At 43.5% G+C, this 23304-nt stretch overlaps 1 protein-coding gene across 10 annotated transcripts in view; it reads left to right on the top strand.

Moving 5' to 3' along the window:
- AGAP1 (ArfGAP with GTPase domain, ankyrin repeat and PH domain 1) overlaps nt 1-23304 on the top strand; it is a 320146-nt gene that overhangs the window by 178884 nt on the left and 117958 nt on the right. For all 10 annotated transcript variants that reach the window (XM_062642581.1, XM_062642573.1, XM_062642604.1 and 7 more), the window contains 2 exons: nt 8773-8877; nt 21434-21602. In XM_062642581.1, coding sequence (XP_062498565.1) covers nt 8773-8877; nt 21434-21602 — 274 coding nt within the window. The remainder of the gene's footprint in view (nt 1-8772; nt 8878-21433; nt 21603-23304) is intronic.

Below are 23304 nucleotides of genomic sequence, written 5' to 3'. Positions count from 1 at the left end.
TTGCACTGATTAATGCTAGGCTTGGTAAGTGGGGGCGAGGAGGAGCGTGTGCTATATATAAACCGGAGCATGCCTACACAAAACTAGCTTGGTTTTCCTCACAAGTACCTGTTTGAGCCATGTTAAATAAATTTTGGGTTGTCTGAAGTTACTGCTTCAAGATACCTGCTAACAGCCACTTTGCCAAAAGCACTGACTTATAATTCCTCGGCAAAGTTCTTTCAGATGACCGACACTGGCAATGTCTCCTGTTTTGCTAACTGTAATTTCTGTAACATCTATCAGAGTAAAACCTGTTTACTTTGTTAATGACAGCAGTAGCTTTGCCTTTTTGCAGTAACAGCCTAAGTACAGAGCGTAATAAACCTGTATTTGAAAGCTCTTTCAATTGTACCTTTAAATCCTTGGAAATGGCCTTGGTTAGGTTTTCACTGAGGTTCAGGGTGGCATGGTAGATGTGGAGGTACTTTGGTATAGAAGAGCCTTCAAATATACTCAGCTATATCAGCAGTAGGACAAGTCAGGGCTTGCAGTCAGTGTTTCTGTGTGTGTATTCACGTACACTTGCGTGGTTTTTTCCTTGGTCTTAGGAGAGGTAGGACGGAGGAGAATGGGGTGGGTGGGTGGAAGATTGATGGAGCATCTTTACAGCTCTTTGTGTCCTGGGAGGCTGGTCACATCATGAAGTGGTGGTCCAGGCAGTGTCACTACCTATCCAGCAGGTGTATGCAGTGGGGACATGGGTGCTGACAGTCCTGTGACCAGAGCACAGAGGTGTAAAAGTAAAATGAGGCGATGAGGCAGTAGTTGAATAATGAGAAGGTTGCCTTCTACTGCAGAGGAAAAGAGGGTGTTTCTTATCTTATCCCTACCAAAGTTGAAGGAGTCGGAGGTCCAACCATTCGGCAAAACGAGGGCCAGTCCTTCTGATTAAAAAGAAATAAAATGATAATATTTAAATCCCATTCTAGGGCAGAGTTTCTGAGGGTTGTTCACGGAGCCCCTTTTGGGCCCCAAATTTCCCACCATGATATGTGGATCCTTTCTGCACAATAACATGGAACACACTTTAACAAAAAAACACATAGAAGACAGACTTTTTTTTCCCCTGCCAGTGTTCTTGGGTTTGTTATTCAGGAGATGCTGTATTAAATTGGATTTTGTGTCCATCATTATTAAAATGTGAAGTGTGTCGGTCACAAAGCATACATTTCAGGGCAGTTAGCTGAATAATTCTTTTCTTTATTATCCCAAATTACTGCTGAGCTCTGGAGAGGTGAGCAGTTTAGCCAATTATTGCCATTTGAGCTGGATTTGTGGGTGATTAGCTCCTGGTCGAATTCAGTCCTGGCAAGGGCTTTGAAGCCTTCGCTTGTGTGATTTTCACAGCAGTGAGGTAGGAATAGACGCGGCTAATGACAGGAAGGTCATGTGGGTGATGTGACCTGTGAGGGGGGGGCTCGGGTTTAGCAAATAGGGCATCCACAATAACAAGTGTGTCACTAACCCCGCCGTGCATAATCGGAGTTTTATAGGATTGTTGGAGATGCTGACAGCTCAATTAAAGTGTAACCCTTTGTACCATATACCCTGGCAGAATGACAGAAATATTACCAACAAAAAAGGGAGGGGGCCACAAGGGAACTGGTTAAAGATCCAGTAGCCTTTTTCTTTTCCCCCCTTCATCGGAGCCTGCACAGAACAAGCCGCAAAAAGCATCCATTTGTGAAATAATAGATTGTCCAGGGGAGGGGTATGGTGCCAAACATGGCTACAAAAAAAAGCTGCTCTTAAGTGGTCTGCCTGATGTTTCTATGGAAACACTATAGTATCAGGATAGAAAGTTAAAATTGGGTTTTAAGCTTTTCATGGCTTTTCTCCCATGAACCCCCTTCCCCCTCCAAATCCGGACTTTATATAAAATATGATAAAGAGAATTTCAGGGTTCAGGGAATGGAGCCCTACTGTAACGAGAGCTGTATCGTCTACCTAGCAGTAGCGATGCCTGTGTGATGATTCCTTTCTTTATCTGTATATCATACACACACCCCCCATAAATGCTCTGTTTGTTTCTGAAGGGAAATAAATTTTGTTGCTTCTTTTTCATCCCTGACCCTTCAGCCATCTCTGCCACCAGGGATGTTTCTGCTCTTGGAGCCTTTTCCAAATGACCCGTTCCACGCAGCCGGGTTTGCTCGCAATGGATCAGTTTCCCAGTGTTGTTTTTCCTTCTAATTTCAGTCTAAGCAGCAGTGTTTCAGCGAGGCGGTTGGCGTGAGTGCTGACTTCAGTTGTGGGCAGGGTAGTTAGAGCTCAGTGCGTGGTGCTGGAGCAAGAGGTAAGAGTTCAATCGGAGCCGATCACTGCCGGCTCCTCTGCTGCTGACTTAGACCCCTTGGCATCAGCCGCCTGGTTTCTCCCACACTAAGCTTAATGATTTGCATCACGGTGCATTTCACATCAGTGCTGACAATGGTGTCAGGGAAACCACAACTGCCAATGCCAAGGGGTTAATAAACCGACTGCTTGAGATTGTTAAGGGCTGTGATTATTATTTTTTCACCAGGCCAGGGAAATTGGAACAAACCTCATAATGCGACAGAGATAGAAACTACTGTAAGGCAGGAAAATATTGTGACTTATTAGGTGCTGTGCCTCGTGCACAGAGGTAAACTGGGTTTAGAGCGGGAGATGTGCCATTCCTTTAAATATGGAATTGCATTTTGTAACACATTTGGATTTAAACTCTGTAGAAAGGACATAGAGATGGCTGCAGAGTATGCAATGTGCTCTTGGTTTTATAAAGTCTAATTTTAGAAATAATCATAAACGGGGGCTAAGAAAAGACTGCCCCTTTCACAAAGCTGTCAAACTGAAGGAAAACTCAGGAACTGTCTTACTGAGCATCAGTGTCCTTCAACTGCATGTCCTGCATTGTCTTCTGATGCCCCGTTTGGGTGTCTGGACTGTTATGGTGGCAGACAAAAGCAGCTTTGGACTTGCAGTGCTTTGCCAGAGCAGTGCTTATTGCTCCATCTGGATCCTGCAGCACAGCTGGATCTTCAGCATTCCATTCCAGTTCTTTAGACAGTGTTCTTACATGATCATCTTTTTGCCTCTTCATAAAGTTGCTCGTTAGGTGGGTGAATGTGACATACAGATAATGGTTTCCTATCCTTTAGTCCCCACATTGCAGCGCAGTTGTCTCTTCTCAACCACACCATGCTTAAAGTACAGTGAGTAGGTTCCTGTTCTCAGCAACATCCGTGAGGAATCCTTGTCTGTGCCATGTTGGAAGTACATACCCTACCTTTTAAAAGCCCTACAGCTGCAAGCCAGGGAGTTGTGAATGCTTACCTTTAAAGTTATTTGCTGCGTATCAGGGGAACTTGGGCATTACCTGCTCTTGGTGGGTAAGGTCAGAATCTGGAGGCTGAGTTGTTGGAGTAGTCATTAAAAATAAAACCACAATAACAGAAGGCACTAAGCTGCTGCTTCTTCCCATTTACCATGTCCTTAGTGTGCCTGGCTGCAGTAAGAATACATGGAGTCTTTCAGGGGGTTTTGCAGTGTTGTTAGATAGTAAAGTTGAAGAACCTTTAAGGTCTTCTGTTTTCAGATCTCTTTGGAGGCATTCTGTTTTCTGTAGCCTTTGGTTTGTGATTCAGTTGGTGCCCAGTTGCACCCTGTTACTATAAGAGATGTTTACTACAAGTTTCCAACTGTAAAACTAAAAAAGCCTCATAGCTAATTGACCAGCATTCCCTTAAATTTGTGGGATATAAACACTGAAGTTTGGGAAATCAAGAAAACAAGTTACATTTGTATGGAAGGATTCATAGAATCCCAGCCTGGTTTGTGTTGGAAGGGACCTTAAAGTTCATCCAGCTCCAACCCCTGCCATGGGCAGGGACACCTTCCACTAGAGCAGGTTGCTCCAAGCCCCTGAGTCCAACCTGGCCTTGAACACTGCCAGGGATGGGGCAGCCACAACTGCAACCTGTTACAGTTAAATTCCGGAAGCAGAGGAGATCAACTAAGAGCAAATCTCTCATTTGCTATTAGGACAAGCGAGACCAGACCCAGTGCTGCTGGCCAGGCTACCTAAAGCTGGCTGGTCATGCAGTCCTGGAGGATTTACCAGCATTTGTTCATGATGTTGATAGATTTAGAGGAAGCGAATGTTTTATTGTCCAGAATTCATGTGTAACAGTTCGTGATCCTGGCTATGAATGGTTGTCCTTGCAGCTCTGTGAGGGAGGATGTTTCTGATGAGTATGAGGCTTTTCTGTTGTGAACAGGATGCAAATGATAGAGCTGCCAAATTCATAGCATTGCTGGCTACTAATCACCGTTATGAGAACTGAGAACCTGTGTGGAAATAGAGCCATTTAGACTTCTAATGATTAAATGCAAGGTTACATATTTCATTTTGTCAAAACAACATCATGGTAACTGGATGGGGTTGGCTAAAAATTAGGGAGGGGAAGAAAAAACCTGCATGATGGCAGTACCTTAGCCATGGCAGTGGTGTGCACTTCTGAAAAGGAGTGGCAACCGAAGTACCATACTGTCTTTTTCAGAAGGTTCATTTGTACTTGGCATTGCCAAGAAAAGCCGAATGTACCAGATCCTATTAAAACAAGCAAACCAAAACCAACCACTCAAAAACCCCACAAACAAGAAAAACCCAACCTCAAGTCAAGTGCTAACAGGAAATGGAAAACCATGTGCTCAGTTAAGCCATGATCACTGTATTAATTATACTGTTTGTGAAGCACTTTGTATCTTGTGGCACATGGAAAAGCCAAACTACATGGGAAAGTGGCGAAGTATGTTACTTCACACTTGGAAAGTATTTAAGTCTCTTCTGCTACCATCTATCTGAGAAACTAAGGCAGCTGACATACCAGCATCTTTCATGTTGCTTAATAAAGCAACTTCCTCAGGTCTCTTTCTTAAGTGCTGATAATTTGCTGCTTAAAACCTGAAATATTTCTCAAACCCAAGATCGTGTTTCACCATTTGTCTTCATTTGTTGGTTAAGCGAGCAAGGTTTGTAGCTCATGGGAAGGCATGTGGAGGGGCAAGATTTAGCCAATTACTGTGCATTAACATGAACTGTGTATGTTATGTGTAGTGGTCCCTTAACCCATGTTGGGTGTTTTGCTTCTTACCTTAAGACCAATCAGTCCTACACTGGTGGCTTTTCATTAGCTGCTCCTGCTCTCGCAGTAATGATTGGGATGCAGAGCCTGATGGTAGTCTGTAACTTCTCCTGGTGCCCTGAAGCTCAACAGCGTAAGCAGATTGACTCAGTTAGGGCCCCAGTCTCTAACAGCAAATGCAATCAATAAATCTTTGTTGGTAAATAATTGCTATTGAACAGAGTTTTAATATAAATTTATGAGTGGTGTTTTATCACAGCTTGAGGCTATGGCAAGCCACTGAGTGATGGATTTCAGATAACACTTACATTCATTACATTAACTTTGTAAGTTATTTAAAGCTTGTACACTTAACATTGCTTTTGGCTTGCAATGACCTCCTGGGACTAGACGTAGCATACACATTACTAATAAAGAGCTCGCAGTACGTACAGACTCCATTGCTTTGTGCAGTGACGCAGTTCCTCGAGCAAAAACCCAACAAGTGAAGTTTGTGCACTCCGCTTGACGTCTCTTTCCTGTGGCTCATGAAAAGTACAAGCTGGTGCAGGCTGGTTGGAGAAACGTTCCCCCGTCAGACACAGGATTGGCAGTTTTGGAGGGGAGGTGGGGGAAAAGTTGAATTTGAAGTGTGAAGTTCTCCGCAGTTTGGGGGGAAATCAGAGGTGTTAAATTCCTAGTGTTGAGTCTGGAGGCTTTGGGTTAGCCAGACCGAACTGCAGAGGGAAGACTGTAACAAGTGAAAGATTTCATACACATTAGGAGAAATAATGTTATCCAATTAATAATAATCTGAGGCAGAGATTATCGGGAGGGATAAATGTGTATTTTGAAGTGGAAGTTGATTTACTTCATCTCTTACTGCATCGCTTGGTGACTAAATGTGATTTCTCTGGTGTGCTGTGTGTATGTAGGGGCTGCTTGGCTGGGACTAGAGATGTGCCCAAACTACCTCTAAATTGCCTTAGAGGTACCAAAGGTCAGTGGGACCATGTATCTTGTGTCCTAGGTAAGAGTATCTGATGTCACTTAAATGTAGACATAATGTGACTAAAGTGAAGGGCTTTTTCTATTATTTTTTTCTAATAACGTTTCTTGTCATGTATGGGCCATCTATTGGGTTTTTTTGTTGTTGTTGTTTTCTTGGGGTTTTTTTAGGTTTAGTTACTGTTAAAGTGCATTTATAACTGATCTGAACTCCCGTACTAAGAGCATCTCTCTGGACCATTCTATCTAATTACCCCAGACAAAGTGGTAGTCTCTGGCCTTGGGGGAAAGAAAAGTGTGCTTTATGGTACATAGGCTTCTGCTCCGAAACACTGTAGGTTGGCTCCTTGTATTGGGGGTTGGAACTAGATGATCTTAAGGTCCTTTCCAACCCTAACTATTTTATGATTCAGAGCAGTTTCCTCTGGCAGATATTTTTCATTCTCACCTAATACAAAAATCTATTCTTTTTTGCCAAGTTAGAGCATAAAGAAAGTGGATTGGGCAATCTGGTTTGTTAGTTAGGCATAAATAGGTACAGCATCCCTATTTAATGCTGAGGTGGTGGCTTCTTTACATTGAAAAGCAAGGTGAGAAACCTCATTTTGAATCATTTTCTTAATTTTGATCCAAAACCTGAATTTCATAATTCACACCTCGAGAGCAGCGAAACTTCTGTGTAGTAAAAATCATGAAAGTGGTGAGTTTTTACTATTTATTGGAGTTATAATTGCCATGAACTGAAAACTACCTGAATCATGACGTGTTTTCTAGCTAGCAAAGGGCCAGCTAAAAAGGGGTGAATTACATATTTTTTGCCTTTTTCAAAGGTGTAGAAAAAGGCCGGGGGAGGGGGGGAATCACTGTTGTGATCTTCTGATCTTTACAGCTTTTTCCCCATTAAAAGGTCTGAAGAACAAACCCTGGCAGGGAAAGAATAATTTTTGATCCCCGTAGCACAGCCGTAACTAGAATTAGGTCCCCCAAACGCCAGCAAACGTGCTGCAGGTGAGGTATGAAAGATGGGAAAGGTGAAGCGGCAGAGCACCTACTATAGACAAACACACACGTCAAAGGCAGGAATAAGCTTTCATTTTTTAATAGAAGAAAACAACGTCTAAGCACTGGAAGACAGTAATTGGGATGTGCAAGACACGCTCACGGAAGCTTTTGTAAGACAGTGTTACAGAAACCCCATTCTCTCTTGGAAAAGTTTTGAGTCATAGCAAAGAACAGCACAAAAACCCAGAAATGTGACCCCCTGCAGGAAGTTTGGAGTTTGTACCACTGTGTCAGTCACTCGTCCAACACCAGCTTTTCTTTACGGGCCCATCCACAGGTTGCTGTAACTTGGGAAGGGTTGTTCTCTGAAGCGCTATTCAGAGTGTGTGGCCAGCAACGGCTGTGAACTTGGGTTTTCCGACTGGGTTCATCTCTCTGGTTGCAAAAAGAGAGTTGTTGGTTCATATGGATTGTGACAAGGGACTTAAAACATCCAGGATTTGTCTCTCTCTGGGTAAAGATAGCATAACTTGCTTTCAAGGTTTTTTAACCCACCTTGACCAAAACCAACTCCATGGGAGCTGGAAGCACCGTGCTTGATAGTGCAACTATCTATGTCCTGTTTTCTTATTTCTGTGGAAAATTAGAATGGAAAAACTAATTTTATGGGGATTAGAGAACTAAGTTGGTATTGATTTAGATTTATGATGTCGGTTTATGATTTAATGAAATTAATCTGTCTCCCTTTATTGGAACTTGATCGGTGGATCTGGTGAGGTTGGTACTGTACATAGTGTCTCCACACTCCAGTAGACTTTCAGTAACCTAAGTACTGTATGAATTCATTGGAAACTGCCTTCTAGCTTGTTTTTTTTCCTAGGGAAGCGCGTTGCTAAAGCATGGCTTTATTTACCACCCACACTGTGCTACAGCATGGTATATTTTGCTTTTCTAAGTGACTTCCTATTTTTAAGCGGTGAATGGGTTCATATGTAGAAGCAGTCCTTGTCCGTGTGAACACAATGATGACTTTATCTCAGCTGTGGATTGTTAGCATTCATCACTGATGTTTAGGTTGAATACAGTGTTTGGGAAGGTGAGTCACCTTGCCCACCTCTTTCATTAAATTATCCAGAATTTACTGGGAAAACTTTGTATTTGGCCTGTTTCCATTTTGTTGCTCTTGCCTGGAATTGTTGTTGCTTGCTGGAATGAATAGCTGGTAGGATTTCCATTGCGGTGGTACCTTACTGTAGAAGGGAATGAGAACATACAAACGTATGCTCTTCCAACATAAACCAGTCTGGGATTCTGGGATTCTCTACCTGTTGAATAAAGCCAGAGCTGTTAAAGCCTTTCCTGTTTACTGTACTTGCTTTATGAAAGCCTCATTTAGAGCTTTTCCTCCTAAATTGCAAACACTGAAGCTTCTGAGGGAGCAAACATACACCCTGGGAGAATCAGGGGAAAGCGAGTAACTTGCAGAAGGAAGTTACTAGAATTGTTGGCAATGATATTTATCTCTTTCTGTGTCTTCAATAGCTGTGTCTTGGCAAGAGTGTTGATGGTATTTGTAAGAGTATTAATGGTATTTGTTTCTTTTCTGCTCTAATAGGGTATGCTGCTAAAGCGAAGTGGCAAGTCACTGAATAAAGAGTGGAAGAAGAAATACGTGACGTTGTGCGACAACGGTGTGCTGACCTACCATCCCAGTTTACATGTGAGTACACCATCCTCTCTGAATGTTCAGCAGCATCAGGCCCTTATAAAGCAGTGGTACTAAGTGTGTCTGATGTGGTTTTGTTGAACCCTCTTTGGTGGGGGAACTTCTTCCTCTCTCTTCATTCCCCCCATCTGAAAAAGGCATAATCTGAAATAAAACTCACTGGTGCAAGGCTGAATACAGTCAAGTTCCTTTGAACCCCTTGGAACTGGGGTTCCCTTTGCATCTCAAGACGTGGTTTAAACCTTTGTTTTGTGCTGATGTTTTTACAGACTTGATTCAAAACCAAAAGCATTTTTCAAGAACAAGTGCCCTAGCTGTAGTAAAGAGCGAGGGAAGTTCTGGTATTTGTGGTGTGCAGTGGTTATGGCTTGGTTTGAAAATGGCTTAGATATTAAAATGTGCCAGAAAACTTCACACTGAGGCATCTGTCATTGTCTCTGGCTAAAGATCTTGTCTGTTTCTCCTCAGTGAGTGCATAACACAGTCTCTAGGTCTGGTTTGGGGGTGGAAGGAGCACAGTGATCTTGCTCAGAAGTGGCCCGCCCCTTCTGCCCCAGCCACACCAGCAACAGAAGTGAGCTTGTTCCATGCCAGAGCACTTCAAAAGACAGAGATGATGTGGGGACTCCAGATCTTGAAAGTCCCAGGGGATTGCAGCTCCCTCCTTTGCTCTGTACTACAGGCAATGGTAAAATAGGACAAAAAACATGGTGTGACCCTCACAAAGATCTTTACAGTCTTATCTGGGTTTGTATTTTATCATCATAACACATAGGAAAACCTGAGGGTAGCCAGTTGTAATGTTTTTAGGAATAGTTTCTAAACCTATTGGTCATTTTGAGCTCCTGGGCAATTTTTCATTAAGGAGTGAAAAATCAAGGTTTTGATCAGATGCATTTTATGGGCTTATAGGTGATCTGAGGCTTATAGACCTGCAAGTGGAACTGATGCAGGGAGTTTCTGCTTTAGATGGGTGCTGTCTGAGGAGCATGGCCACTTGATGCTGTGCTTGCACCAACTTGCTGTTCCCTGGCTGCAGAATATTATCACTTTCTCTGGCCTGACACAAGATTTCATAGTCTCAGACCCTGACTAATAATGCTTTGCTATAGTTGCTGATGTTACATCCATGTCTCTTAAAAACATTTTAATGTTAGATGACAACTAACTTCAAGGCATTGCTGCTTTCTATCAGAAATGTTGTCCCTCGGCTACTGGGTTCTGGAGCAAGGTTTTTACTGTTCCCTTTTGTGAAACTGGGCAAGTCTGTCCTCTTTGGCCACTCTTAATGCCTTTAAATTTCAGGAATTCTGCCATCAAGTAGTCTTGAAATACCTGAATTGTGTATTGGTGTTGCTCACAGAAGGGAAGCACGGATACTGCATGCTCCCCATGGAGCTCCCACATGAGTTTCCTTTGGGTTGTGTTGGCCAACTCTGGGTCATCAAGCAAGGAAGAGACAAGCTGCCATTGTTGGTGCCCAAATCCCTTCCTTGCTTTGTGGAAGTGCTCTATTGTTCCTGGCAGTCGCTGTGCACGTGTTAGGTTTTCATTGCCTCTTGCAGACAATAGAGTACTTCTTCTCTGAAGGTTTCCCTGGAGCTGCTTAGTGTCCCCCAGAGTGAGACTCCATTGAGATTAGAGGTAATTACTTTGAGATTAGAGGTAAGTCCATTGGAGATTAGACAGAATCCATTTAAAGAAGTAATTACTAGCCTGTAATTGTTTCCCTCTGTCCCCCATCATGTGCCCCCACCCCAATAAAAAGGTACATGGCTTCATACTTCCATTCGCTTCCTTAGCTTCCATTAGCTCTCCTTGCATAGATTGGAGAGGTTTTAACGTGCTGCTTTTCCTTGGCTGTACATGGGCAGGTAGTAGAGCCTTCTGTTGTCTTTAGCCTTCACAGAGTCACTGTGCTACATACTGTCAGTGGGCTATTTATTGTCATTTAACTATTGTTCATATACCCTCCTGAGCACTCTTCACCCATCGGGCTCTAGTAGTATGTGAGTAGCATCTTAGAATCATAGAATCATAGAATAGTTAGGGTTGGAAAGGACCTTAAGATCATATAGTTCCACCCCCCCTGCCGTGGGCAGGGACACCTCACACTAAACCATCTCACCCAAGGCCTCGTCCAACCTGGTCTTGAACACTGCCAGGGATGGAGCATTCACAACCTCCCTGGGCAACCCATTCCAGTGCCTCACCACCCTAACAGGAAAGAATTTCCTCCTTATATCCAATCTAAACTTCCCCTGCTTAAGTTCTAACCTGTTACCCTTTGTCCTATCACTACAGTCTCTAATGAAGAGTCCCTCTCCAGCATCCCTATAGGCCCCCTTCAGATACTGGAAGTCTGCTATAAGGTTTCCATGCAGCCTTCTCTTCTCCAGGCTGAACAGCCCCAATGCAAACCTCAGTGGGAGGAAGAGGCAGAACTAGATTGAAGTCAGTTGCACTCCTGGCATAGTTTGTACACAACTTTATAGGCAGGAAAGTCAGAAGTTCCCCTTGGGTATTGCTGAGTGAATGAAGTGAATGGTTTTCCCCCAGACAGAACTCTGACAAAAGTCAGACCCTAACCACCTGCACTGGAAGAATCTATTATAATATTTAATGGCTGATAGGGAGCTCTGTGTTCAATATTGCCAGAGGTTTGGCCAGAAGTGGCTCGGTTGTCTCTGATGGATGTGTTCAGTAGCAGCTTGGGCATGAAGGCAGTGTTTTAATACAGAGAATGTGTCCTTATTGCAGAAATCAGTCCTGTCATCCTCCTTGAAAGGATTGGTTACAAAATGAAAGGTTTTGGGGTGGGGAGTGAAAAATCAAATGAGTACTTTCTTACAGAGGAGGTGTCCCTGGAAGGGTCAGGCCTGTTTGGCAGGGCAGCATGTTGAAATGACTGCTGTATTGTGCCAGCTAAATGAGTAACTCCTAATGCCACCGGGTTGACGTTTGACACAATAGCTAAATTCATATTCGTTCTTTTCAAGAAAGTGGGGGGAGAGAGAAACGGGGAAAGAAAAATACATGTACATAAGCACCCTACTGTTTTCTGACTTGGTCATGTCAGGTTTTTTCAAGAGCCTCAAACCTTCCCATCCCTTGGGATGCTGAGGAGCTGTGCCGATAGAAAATGGTGGGGATAATGAGAGAGAACTTTGACCTGCAGGCTTCAAAGTTCACCATAGCTCCCTATTCATCTTGTGCTTCTGGAGTATAGCTGTTGAGTGGATGACTAAAATTCTGGCTGGCAAATTCAGTATCAGCCTCCCCAGAGGGACATGTGGGAATTTGTCTGGGCATCTCTTGGCTCTTAATGGCAGAGTGCCATGCACAAGGGCTCCCAAAATGCATTCACCAGGGTACCTGCTGCGCAGCATTACATCCTGCTGCTTTAGCTAAGCCTTACTCTGATAAATACCTGATGATGTTGCACCACTGTCTGTCTGCCACAGGGTTGCCATCGTGCCGCAGGTCAGTAGATGGTAAAACTTTAGCTGTGGATGTCCATTGTCTGCTCTTGAATCCTTGTCACCACCAATGCCCCTCATTCATGAAAAGAAAAAAGGCACTTTCTTTCCCTTTTACATTTAATTTGTTCTAGATTTGATTTCAAATAAAAGCACAGTGCAGTTGCACCTTATGGGGGAAGAACACCTTCTTGAATACATGAGGTAGGTCTGATGTCCATCTGGAGCACCCTGGTATGTAAAACCTACATGGAGATGTTGATTTTTGCTTGCTGAGGTCTGTATTGCAGCAATGCCACTCTTACTCCTTGTTCCCACCCTCACTGATACGGTTTGATAACCTGCATTGAGCTGTGTAGGATTGTAACAGTGATGGGGGGTACAACCTATCTTTGTCTCCTTGAGAAGTGTGTGGATTCACCTGGTCTGCTGTCCACCCAATTCATCTGACACAGCCACAGTTTCAAACCTCTTCCTTGAAAATAGGTTAGATACTTAGGATATTTAGGTTAGATATAAGGCAGAAGTTCCTCCCTGTGAGGGTCGTGAGGCCCTGGGACCTTAAAGCTCAACTGGTTCCAATGCTTGCCACAGGCAGGGACACCTTCCGCTAGAGCAGGTTGCTCCAAGCCCCTGTGTACAAGCTGGCCTTGAGCACTGCCAGGCATGGGGCAGCCACAGCTTCTCTGGGCACCCTGTGCCAGTGCCAATGAAGTATTCCATCTCTCCTTATTTTTAAGAGACCACCATGCTAGGTGGGCTGTGTGACATCTTTGCGCATGGCTGGGGTAGTCTGGCAATGGAGCTGGGGGTTGCTTTACCAAGGAGCAGCACTCACCTTCACGCTTATGCGTAACCCCCTAAAGCCATTGCTTCGGTTCAGCCTTATTTTCAGGGTTACCTTACCTCAGGCTGTTTAATAGCTCCAAAGTGTGGTGTTTGTGTTGCTTTAATAGAAATATTCATGCTCTTACATATTTCAAATACCATCGTGTATGCCCTTTTTTCCCCCCTCTCTCTGTTTTTCCTTCAAAGGAATGTAAAGCTGAATATTGGCTGACTCTGAAAGCCATTCTAGCTGGCCTTTCCGTGAACGCCTAATCCTGAAATCAGGCTTCGGTCAATACATATTTGAACTGACAAAGAGATATGCATGTGTTGTTTTTCACACAAGATGTAGCTCTGCCTCCTGGAAGTGTAGTGATCAAAGCAAATCCTACAGAGCAAAAAAGAGGATACAGTTTGAGCGGTGATGAAGATAAATCTGTCTGAAGCGTGTGTAAAGTTATTGCATCCATTAATACCCCTAAAACATTGGTTGCGATAGAAAATATGAATTATAGGGACAGTTACAAAATACGTGTATAAGTAATTGCTTATTACAGCCGATGAGTTGATGCCATTTCTTTGCCACTCAACATGACTGGCCTTTTCATCAAAGCTGCGTTTAGAGCAGCATTCTCCTTTCTTACAGTTCATCTAACATCCTGAAGATGTAACAGAGAGAAAATTAGGTTGGGAGGAAAACTGAAGAATGGATGGGGAAAATAGAAGCTAAAATGCATTTGCTGTCCTTAAGTGAGACCTATCATTTAGGATAGGTGTCAAGGCCAGTTATTTTCCACCCCCCTGGTTTTGTGGCTTTTCAAACTAGAAAGAGTCTTGCTTGAAAGTGCCATTGCACCTGCCCTGCCCAGTGTAAAATTAGGTTGTAGTTACTGATGGTCAGCAAACTACCCTGGGAATTACACCAAATATGTAATGCCAGGCCCTGGGAAAGGAGAAGGAAACTGATCACTCACAGTAACTTCTCACAGTCACTTCCATGACTTCTTGCAGATACTCCCAGGTCACAAATGAGGCAAACAGGAAGCATTTTTTGTTTCCAAATCATTCATTTCAGAGGGCATGACAAGATGTATCATGTCATTAGCGTAGGATATTGTGCCAAATGCGGTCCTGCTATTGCAGCGCAAGCTTGCAGCATGTAGTGGGGAGCAGCAACCATACATTTCAGTGTCACGTCTGCCCTCTGTTCGAAAAGGCAGGAAAATTTTTGGCTTCAGAATGAGTTGCAATTTAAATGGCAAAAGCCAAGCTATTAATTAATCACGGGGCTTTATAAAAGTAGAGCTTCCTGTCCAGCAGAGCTAAGTGCTGGGGATATAAGCGCTTCATAAATTACTCAGGATGGTAAAACTCTGATTTGTCTTTTACAGCAGTTCTTGTTACAAAGGCTGACTGAGAAGTGAAGTGCAGACAGGAGGATTTCCTTCGAATGTTATGAAAATGAGTGATCCATTTAAAACAAACACAAACATTTGGCGAAGCTGCTGTTGCATTGAAAGTGTTGCCTTGACTTCTCCCCCCCCCCGCAACACCGCTCAAACTGATTCACACCACAGTAGAGATATAATCAATGTTTTTTTGTTATGGAAATGTAATGTTCTTGATTCCCAATGTGAATAAAAGAGAGTTGAGATGACCTTCTTTTTGTCAGGACAGAATGCTTTAGGGTAATCAGCGTTTTCCATTCCTCTGTTCTCCCCAGAAGCATTTCATTGCTTTTCTTAAGATTAACTATACATGATGAAGCTGAATGATATTATGCCCATATTTATATGCGGAGGATGGCTAATTTAACAGGCACATTTGATGACTACATTCCACTGTGGCTCATAACCCTATGGTAAGTTTGTTGCCGAGGTCCTTCCTTGGGAAGGTGGCGGTGGACAGGGCGGGAAGCGAGGAGTTGGAGACTTGAGTTTCTTCTTAGGTGTGCCTGTGGCCCCAACTGGAAACCAATCAAGGAGCGATTTATGTTCATTAAGGGCTTGTCAAAACTGAAAAATCTTCTAATCAACAGCAATCTAGCTGAGGCCCCTCAATGGCTGGGAGTGTCGCCTCTGCAGCATCGGCTATTTGCCTGTTACAACTCTAGGCTAGAAATCCACTGATGATTACATTAGGCTAAGCTGCGAAGTAAATGAACCATGTCTTATTTAGGTGCAACTAGCTTCAGTGTAGTCCTGCCCCGCAGGGCACTTTATAGTGTTTTATGGCTTTAAAATTAGTGTAGCTTCCCATTTGCTGCAGGGTGCTGCATGTTATGCCTTTGAACTCAATAAGCAAAGGGAAGGGGGCCTTTTGTTTTCTTCCCCCCCCACCCCCCCCACCCCCCACCCCTTTCTTCTTTCTGCACTTTACCAATTTTGTTTTGCATCTTTTCCAGACGGCATTTTGCAATAAAAATGTCTGACTGCCACAAAAGTCAAGGCTTCATCCATGCATTTCCCGGAGGATTGGGGGTTTGGTCCTTTGGTCCTTTGGTTGTTGGTTTAGGGCGAAGGGGATTGGGTTTTGTTGTTGCCGAAGGTGAACAATAGGTTTTGTGGGTCAGCTCAGGAAATGGGAATTGTGTTTCAGAAACTAGGCCACCCACCGTTTTCAAATGTCATCCGGATGAGCAGCCATAAACTTTCTTTTCCATAATAATTTTGATTTCACCTCCAATCAGGACACACTATCACAGCCTCAGGAAGCTGACCCTTGGGAGTGTTTCATCTGGTTGAACGGTGGGGAAAACCTTCTATGAGATGAAGTTTCAGAGGGACACATCTGAGAAGGATCCTGGCCTGGACCTGTTCCTAATGTTGGGAAAGCCAGGCTGCTTCTGAGAGATTATAGTGGCTTAAAATGAGAAAAAGTGTGATGTTCTTACTTGTGTACCATTATAGGCACTGCTCTCAGAGAGCCTCTCTTTTGTGGTGTGTTGTACATTGGAAAAGGGTGGAAGAAACACATGGGGAGGCTGTCTAGGAGGGAGCAGGTATTTTTCAGAGCATTAGTATTATGACGCGTGCCAATCCTGAGATGAGTGGTTTTGATGCGAGCTTTGAGTCCGATTCACCTGGTGCCATGATGTAAAAAATACAGCTTCAACCATAGAATGGTTTGGGTTTGAAAGGGCCTCAAGATCATGTGGTTCTAACCCCCTGCCATGGGCAGGGACACCTTCCACTAGATCAGGTTGTTCCATGCCCCCTCCCACCTGGCCTTGAACAAAGCCAGGGATGGGACATTCACATCAGTGAAGTTTTTCCTTTATCCAGCTGAGCCCAGCCACAGAAGGCTGTCTTCTGCAGCTTGAGCCTTCTGTTTGTCCTTCTTCATGGGCTTGTTTTCCATTACCTTGAAAGTATTTTGCAGTTGTGCAAATCAAGAGGAGAACCCCTGCCTTAAGGACACAGGTTTGTACTCCTGCTTTGCATGCAGGCGGCAGTACAAACAAGCCATGGGGATTTAGTTCTCAAGGTACTGACTGATAAATTCTATATTCAGTAACTCAGCATTCGTACACAGTTTCTTGCTTAATACACTGCTAATGAAATGCTATGGGTTTGAAATGCAACCTAGGTATTAGGCATTTTGTGTGTGAGTGTGTGATGGAAATGACCATCATTTTTTGATAGAGACATTTGAAAATCCTTAAACTCCATGTTTTTGAGATCCACAGTGTCACATAGAATGCCAGACTGGTTTGGGTTGTAAGAGACCTTAAACCTCATCTTTAACTGTAGGATCATGCTGGGGAGGAAACATGCCCCAACATGCTCAGTGGTCCTCTAGTGAAGTCTTTGTTGAGGTAACTGGGGTAGGCTTGGATGATGTGAATTTGAATCCCAGTTTCATGGATGCAGCAACTAGCACTTTCTTCTGCCTTTCCCTCCATCTGATCCATGTGTCCTTCTACCCTGAATAAGGGGCTAAGCAGGCAGCAGCAGCACTGAGCTGTAGAAGAAGAGATGTTTTGCCTGTTGTCTTCAGTCTTTTCCAGGAGGAAGTAGGCAGTGAGCTGGCAGCATCACTTAGCTTGAGTTCAGCTTGTGGCCCTTGGTGGAGTGTCTTCTCTGTCTTTGAGGGCTATCAGTTGTGATGGCAATCAAACATCGTGATGTATTGCGTCAAGTTTAATGATTGCTGGCATTTGAAATCAAAAAGCCCCCCCCCAAATAGAATCACAGAATCATTTAGGTTGGAAAAGACTGTTAAGATCGAGTCCAACCATTAATTTATCACTTCGAAGTCCACCACTAAACCATGTCCCTGTGTGCCATGCCTAAAATAGCAGTGTTCATGCTAAATGAATCCTTTTCCTTGGATTTTTATAGCATTGTTTCTTTTTGGTAGGTCTGTTTAGAAAACATGCTCATGCCCATTTGCTCAATTTGCATGTCTGAAAAGCTGCTCTTCAGTTAATTGGTTAAATGAATTTTGGCTATTGTAAGCAGAGAGCTGTATTAAGAGCAGAACAAAAGTCATTTTGCTCTACATTATTCTGTGTTGTGGCACATCATGTCTTTCTTACTCAATTCATTTTGTGCTGCTGTCAAGTACTATTTTGTGTCACCTTCAGTCAATGCAGCTTTTATGATTTTCACTGATATTTTATTCACAGTTTATTTAGTCTTCTAGATAATGGTCAATGGCCTTGAGTAGTCAAATTAACACTTCAGCAGCACTATATTTGAGCAAAGCTCTAATGGTAACCTCAGGATGAAAAGCAATGAGAACCAACATTGCGAGTGTATCTGTAGGGATTATTGATTGATTGATTCGTTCTGGCCCTAACTGGAAGAGGCAGCATCGCCCCACAGCTGACTAAGATTAAGTTGCCAGTTACTGATAACTGCAGGCCATTACCTGTGTAGTATTTCACAAGCTGGGAGATGAGATGAAGACCTTTTATGGTCCTTCGCTTAAGAAACCACGGCATTCACAGGGTCTGCCATGCTCACCCTGCTGCAGGAAAACGCTGCGCTCTGCTCCGGCTCATACCAGCCGTTGTGAGAATTGGAGGCAACGTTGATTTGATTCAAGCACTGCCCATTATTCCTGTAGGGATCTCTCTGGGACAACTGAGGCACTAATGGCTCGTCTCCCCCCCACGGAAGGTGAGAGCCATGTTAAGCTGTGCTGCTGTCAGCAAGCTGGGAGCTGGGGGGTCTCCCCACCACAACTCTCAATTGCTAGCAGGTTTCTCTCACTGCACCTCATTTGCATCTGGGACATCAATTAGCATGTTTGTTGAGGCTAATTGAATGAAACTCAATCATAGCTCTTAATTGCTTGACTATGTGAAAAGAAATCACATTAATGCAGCTAATTAAGTGTATGGCAATAGATGCAACATAATTAGGAGCGAAATGTAGAAAACAAGCGCTGGCAAAGGCGCAGGAGTGCGGGGGACCAGGGCGCTGGCTTCTCCTGTTATCCACATGTTTGGGGAGGGTTCCTCTGCCTTTGCTGCTTGCTTTTCTCCTTTTTCATTTGGGGTTCCCCCCCCCCCGCATTGTTGAATGATGAACATGGACAAGTTAAGAAGAAAAATGCAAATGGATTTGCAATTACTACTTTTTCAAGCTGTTGAGGGGCAGAAGATGGCACTTCTGGGGTGGCCCACTGTTGAGTGGGCTCTAGGGACTTGTTAAGTGCTGTTTAAAAGTACTTGGCTTTGAATTACCCTCATGCCTTGTTAAAGGGCTTTTTTCCCCTTTTTTCTCGGATCAGCATTTTCTACAGCTAACATCTATGGGAGTTATATCTGTAACATTTGCATATCAAAATCAGGCTTGCTGTCTTCTCTTTAACACAGCATATTCCAGATGACAGCAAGACCCTCATCTGTTCTAATCTGATCAAACCCTCCGTTGCGCTTCTGAAGCGGCGACATTATTTTGTGGTCCCAACTTTTATTCCCCAAGTGCAGATCTGAGGGAGTGTGCATGGGGATGGATGCTCCGGTGGCTGGAAACCCAAGGCTTGCCTCTCCTCCTTGGGGGACCGCAGAGATTATCACTATGCATCTTGCACACAATGAAAGAGGCTTTATTGTTTACATTTGATATATCCCTATAAATATTTAAGCTGACATTAATACCTATGTGGCATCTGTTGTGTTGGGGCACTTCTCATACAAGAACGGTATGGCTCCGGCACTTTTATTTCCTGCTTGCCAACATTCACTTACTCTCTCGAATGGTTTATAGCTCACCAAAGCCTGGTTTACTCTCAATTAAAAGGGCTTCAATAACGCTCTGTCACATCTCACAAGTTGGCAGGGAAGCAGGGAAATCATACGTGCTATTCAGCTGAAGAATTTGGAATAAACACCTCCTCAAACTGAACCGCTGCTGGTTGTACATTAAACAAAATGTGTCTATTAAAAAGAGTACACGCTGAGGTTCAGTCACTATCTGATTAAGGCTCATTTTAAAGCCCATAAGCAATAAATGCTTAATTATGTTCTGCTTATTGTATTTTAATTTGTGAAGAACTGACACTGAACAAGAAAGTTAATGCCGACTTGATAGTTTATGGATGGAGCAGTTTTGTTCATTTCTAACACCTAGCAAATGAATTGTTATTAATGGATTGCCTTTGTTGGCAGCAGAGCTCTCTATTGTCACCCCACAAAGTTTTCAGCCTCTCCCCCCCCCCCGCCCTTTTTTGCTGTTAATAATTCCCAAAGAAATATGGTGTTGGCTTAGTTTGGGAGGTTTATCCCAGATTAATATTACCCATGAGGAAATAAGTGCTGGTCCAGCCGTAGGTTGTTGATGGTGGTTTTTTTTTGGGTGGAATATGTAATTTGTTTTGTCAAAACTGACCAAAGATTGAAGGATTTTTATGAGGGAGCTGATTGCTCTCTTGTGACAGCAGTGAGTTAGACTTTGGGTGTGCTTTTAGTCCATCCGGGTATTTACTTGTAGAATTGATGCTCTGGTGATGTACAGACTTGTGTTTGGAACCAACCTAGTTAAGATCAGTAGTCTTTCCTGTAACACCTGTCATCTGGCTGAATCATGCCCTGGCCATGTCGACAACTGGGAGTTACGTCTGTGCTGGTGAGTCTTTGCTCATGCAGCCACTCAGCATCACCCAGGCCTCTACAAGCTGATCAAGCTCCATCTGAGAAAGAATTGGGCTTAAGCCCAGTTCTTTTCCCAGTCTGTAGTTCAAATTGCTGGTTTCCTCTTGGGGTATATAGACCGAGTTGTAGTTTTGTGCAGCGCTCTTTACCCCTTTCCACCTTGATTTTGCTATCCTGTGCTATCTGCCTGGGATGTCTTCTGCTAAAGAACAGTCTCCTTTGTTTTTTTCAGTGTTCTCATAGTTGTTCCAGTTTCAGTTATGTTTTCTGGAACACAAATAACAACAACCATGTGTACCAGGAGATGAAAACTTCGGTGTCTTGTGAATGGGCTTTAGCATTCACTGTCTCTACTGGAAATCTCTCTTCTGATGAATTGTCCCGTCTGACAGAGACATCTGTGTCCAGTTGCTTTTCTGTTTTCATCTGAAGCAGCTCATGGATAATTTAGGAAATGCCTTTGGAGCTGGAAAGCACAATCTCAAGGGCCTGTTTTTCCAGAAGCTTTTTGCAGAACTTTCCCATGGATTTCTCCAGTCAGATGGCTGCTGTCTTCCCACAGCTTCATCTGATTATTTCCTGTTTGTGGGCTTTCCAAACAAGAATTGGGAAAAGCCTTTTCCACTTCTAGTTTCCAGCTTTCAGTGTGCTTAATTGGATACAATTTGCATAAGTTTTGCCCTTCTATGATTTTGTGTGTGTGTGTAGGATAACTTTTGTGCCTGCTGACCAGTTTCAGCCAGGTTTGAGGAAGAAAGAGATAGGTGCATAAAATGCTGGCATAGAGGAGACACAAGTAAGCATGCTCATGGGGGACAGTCAACCTTGTCTTCTCTTTGGGACCTTCTAGCTGGTGAACTCTGACATGTGGCTCAGAACTAGTCATGTTGTAAATTGCCTCTTATCCAACCTGTAGCTGGGGTGTGGATTATAAAGCTTCAGGCTTCGTTAGGAGTATTTGTAGCGAGAAACATGAAAGGGGTTATCAAGAAAACGGAAGGAAGGGGAAACACATGGTGGGTGCTGGCTGGTGATGTAGGGGAAATGTCTTACAAAACCAAAACTCTTATGACCAGTTCTGTTGCTTCCAGAACAACCTGATTGATGTTGCTTGGGGTTTTCTTTTTCCTTGCACTAGGACTATATGCAGAACGTTCACGGGAAGGAGATTGACTTGCTGAGAACCACTGTGAAAGTCCCCGGGAAGAGGCCACCCCGAGCCACGTCAGCTTGTGCCCCCATTTCCAGTCCCAAAACAAACGGCCTGTCCAAGGACATGAGCAGTTTACACATCTCGCCCAATTCAGGTAAGAGAATACCATGCTAGGGAAGGAAAGGGAAAGGCTGCGTTGCCAGAGCCTGGAGGCAATTGTCACATACCACTGTGATGGGGATCCTATGTGTTGTTAATTTACAACTCCAAATAACCACTGATGTGCAACACTAAGCCTCCACAAGAGATTCTAAGTAACCTGCAACGTCCATCTTTTTGTATTTGTTACCTTATACTTGCCAAAACCCTACATAACTTCATGTGAATTAACATATATGAAGAATAGATTTTACCTTACAACTGATCTAGTTAGGTCTAATACTCCGGTTAGAAAAAGAAATGTATCATTTGAAAGGGCTTTTTGTGGTGTCTCTTTCCACCTTGAGGAGGGTGGCTAATTCTGGGCTTTCCAACAGCAAGATGCTTCTGCAGAAAGCTATTTTAGTTCATTTATGGAAGTGGTTTATGACTCCTTGTGAGCTCTAAACAACACAGTTTATTGTTTGCTGAAGTACTTGTCATACAGCTAAAGTGGATTTAAAAGATTGCATTAAGGAGTAACATTTGAGACCGTTTCTCTTGTAAAATGCACAGTTTCTATAAAACTCATAACGTATAATGTTGATATGGAGGTTTTGTCAGCATGTTTGGGATGAAGTCCATAAAGTGCTGAGTGCCTTTTGCATTTATGGTTAACATAGGCACCTCCAGCATGTGCTGACATCCAAATATACTTCTGTCCCTGTGCAGTACACATGAGCAACCACAGGAAGGATCACCATGCTATTAAAGAGTCTTCTCTTGTATATTCATAGTTATGCTTTAAGACAAGATGTAATTCCCTGCATTTTTGCAAAGCGCATTCCCCTGTGTTAGGGGAAGAGGAGAAGGATTTTCCTTCCAGCTGCGGATGCTGCTTATTGAGATGAATGGTTAGAAAAACATTAGGAAACAAAGCCATGTGGCTTTGCAGTGGTGCCATTGAGCAGCCATCCCTGGTGAGGTCTGTGGCATGTTATACTAGTTTGGCCTGGAACCCGAAATGTCTGAAGCCTGAACATCAAGTTGTAACCTACCTCTCAAGAGGCACCGAGCTGGCATTGTCACTGGAGGAGCTCATAGCAGAGAATTCTTCATGGTTGGTTTGGAGTTTTCCCTTTTGCTCTTCAGTTTCCATGACTGGGTGATGGGAATGTTTCTGGGTTTCAGCATATTTAGGGAAGAAAAATGCTGGACTGGGTCCGTAAACCAGTGGTAAGACGTTGCAATAAGAGATAATCATCTTTTAAAGCCTTTGAACAGAGGCAAAAATTACTTGACTGCTCCAGAGAAGTACGTGTCTGGAAACATGTTTAGAGATACGTACTAATATAAAGTTTATAGCATGGGATTTACATGTTTTGGCATGCTCTTAAATTGTCAGGTCAGATGGAAACAACTTCTCTGTGACCTTGAATTGGGTATTGCACATTTCATAGAATCCCAGATGGGTTTGGGTTGGAAGGGACCTTATAGCTCATCCAGTCCCAACCCCTGCCACAGGCAGGGACACCTTCCACTAGAGCAGGTTGCTCCAAGCCCCGTCCAGCCTGGCCTTGAGCACTGCCAGGGATGGGGAGCCACAGCTCAGCTCTACATCAGTCTGTCTGTCACTCTCAATACTCTTGTGTTCAGGTAAGACTAAAGAGTTGTATTGCAGGGAGTGATTTTAAAATACCAGGAAAGTACTAGTCTGG

This window comes from Pezoporus occidentalis, unplaced genomic scaffold, assembly GCF_034315485.1.
Source record: "Pezoporus occidentalis ecotype Australia unplaced genomic scaffold, CSIRO_AGI_Poc_V1 ctg118, whole genome shotgun sequence".
Taxonomy (NCBI): Eukaryota; Metazoa; Chordata; class Aves; order Psittaciformes; family Psittacidae; genus Pezoporus; species Pezoporus occidentalis.
This window is presented reverse-complemented; position numbering and strand designations above follow the sequence as displayed.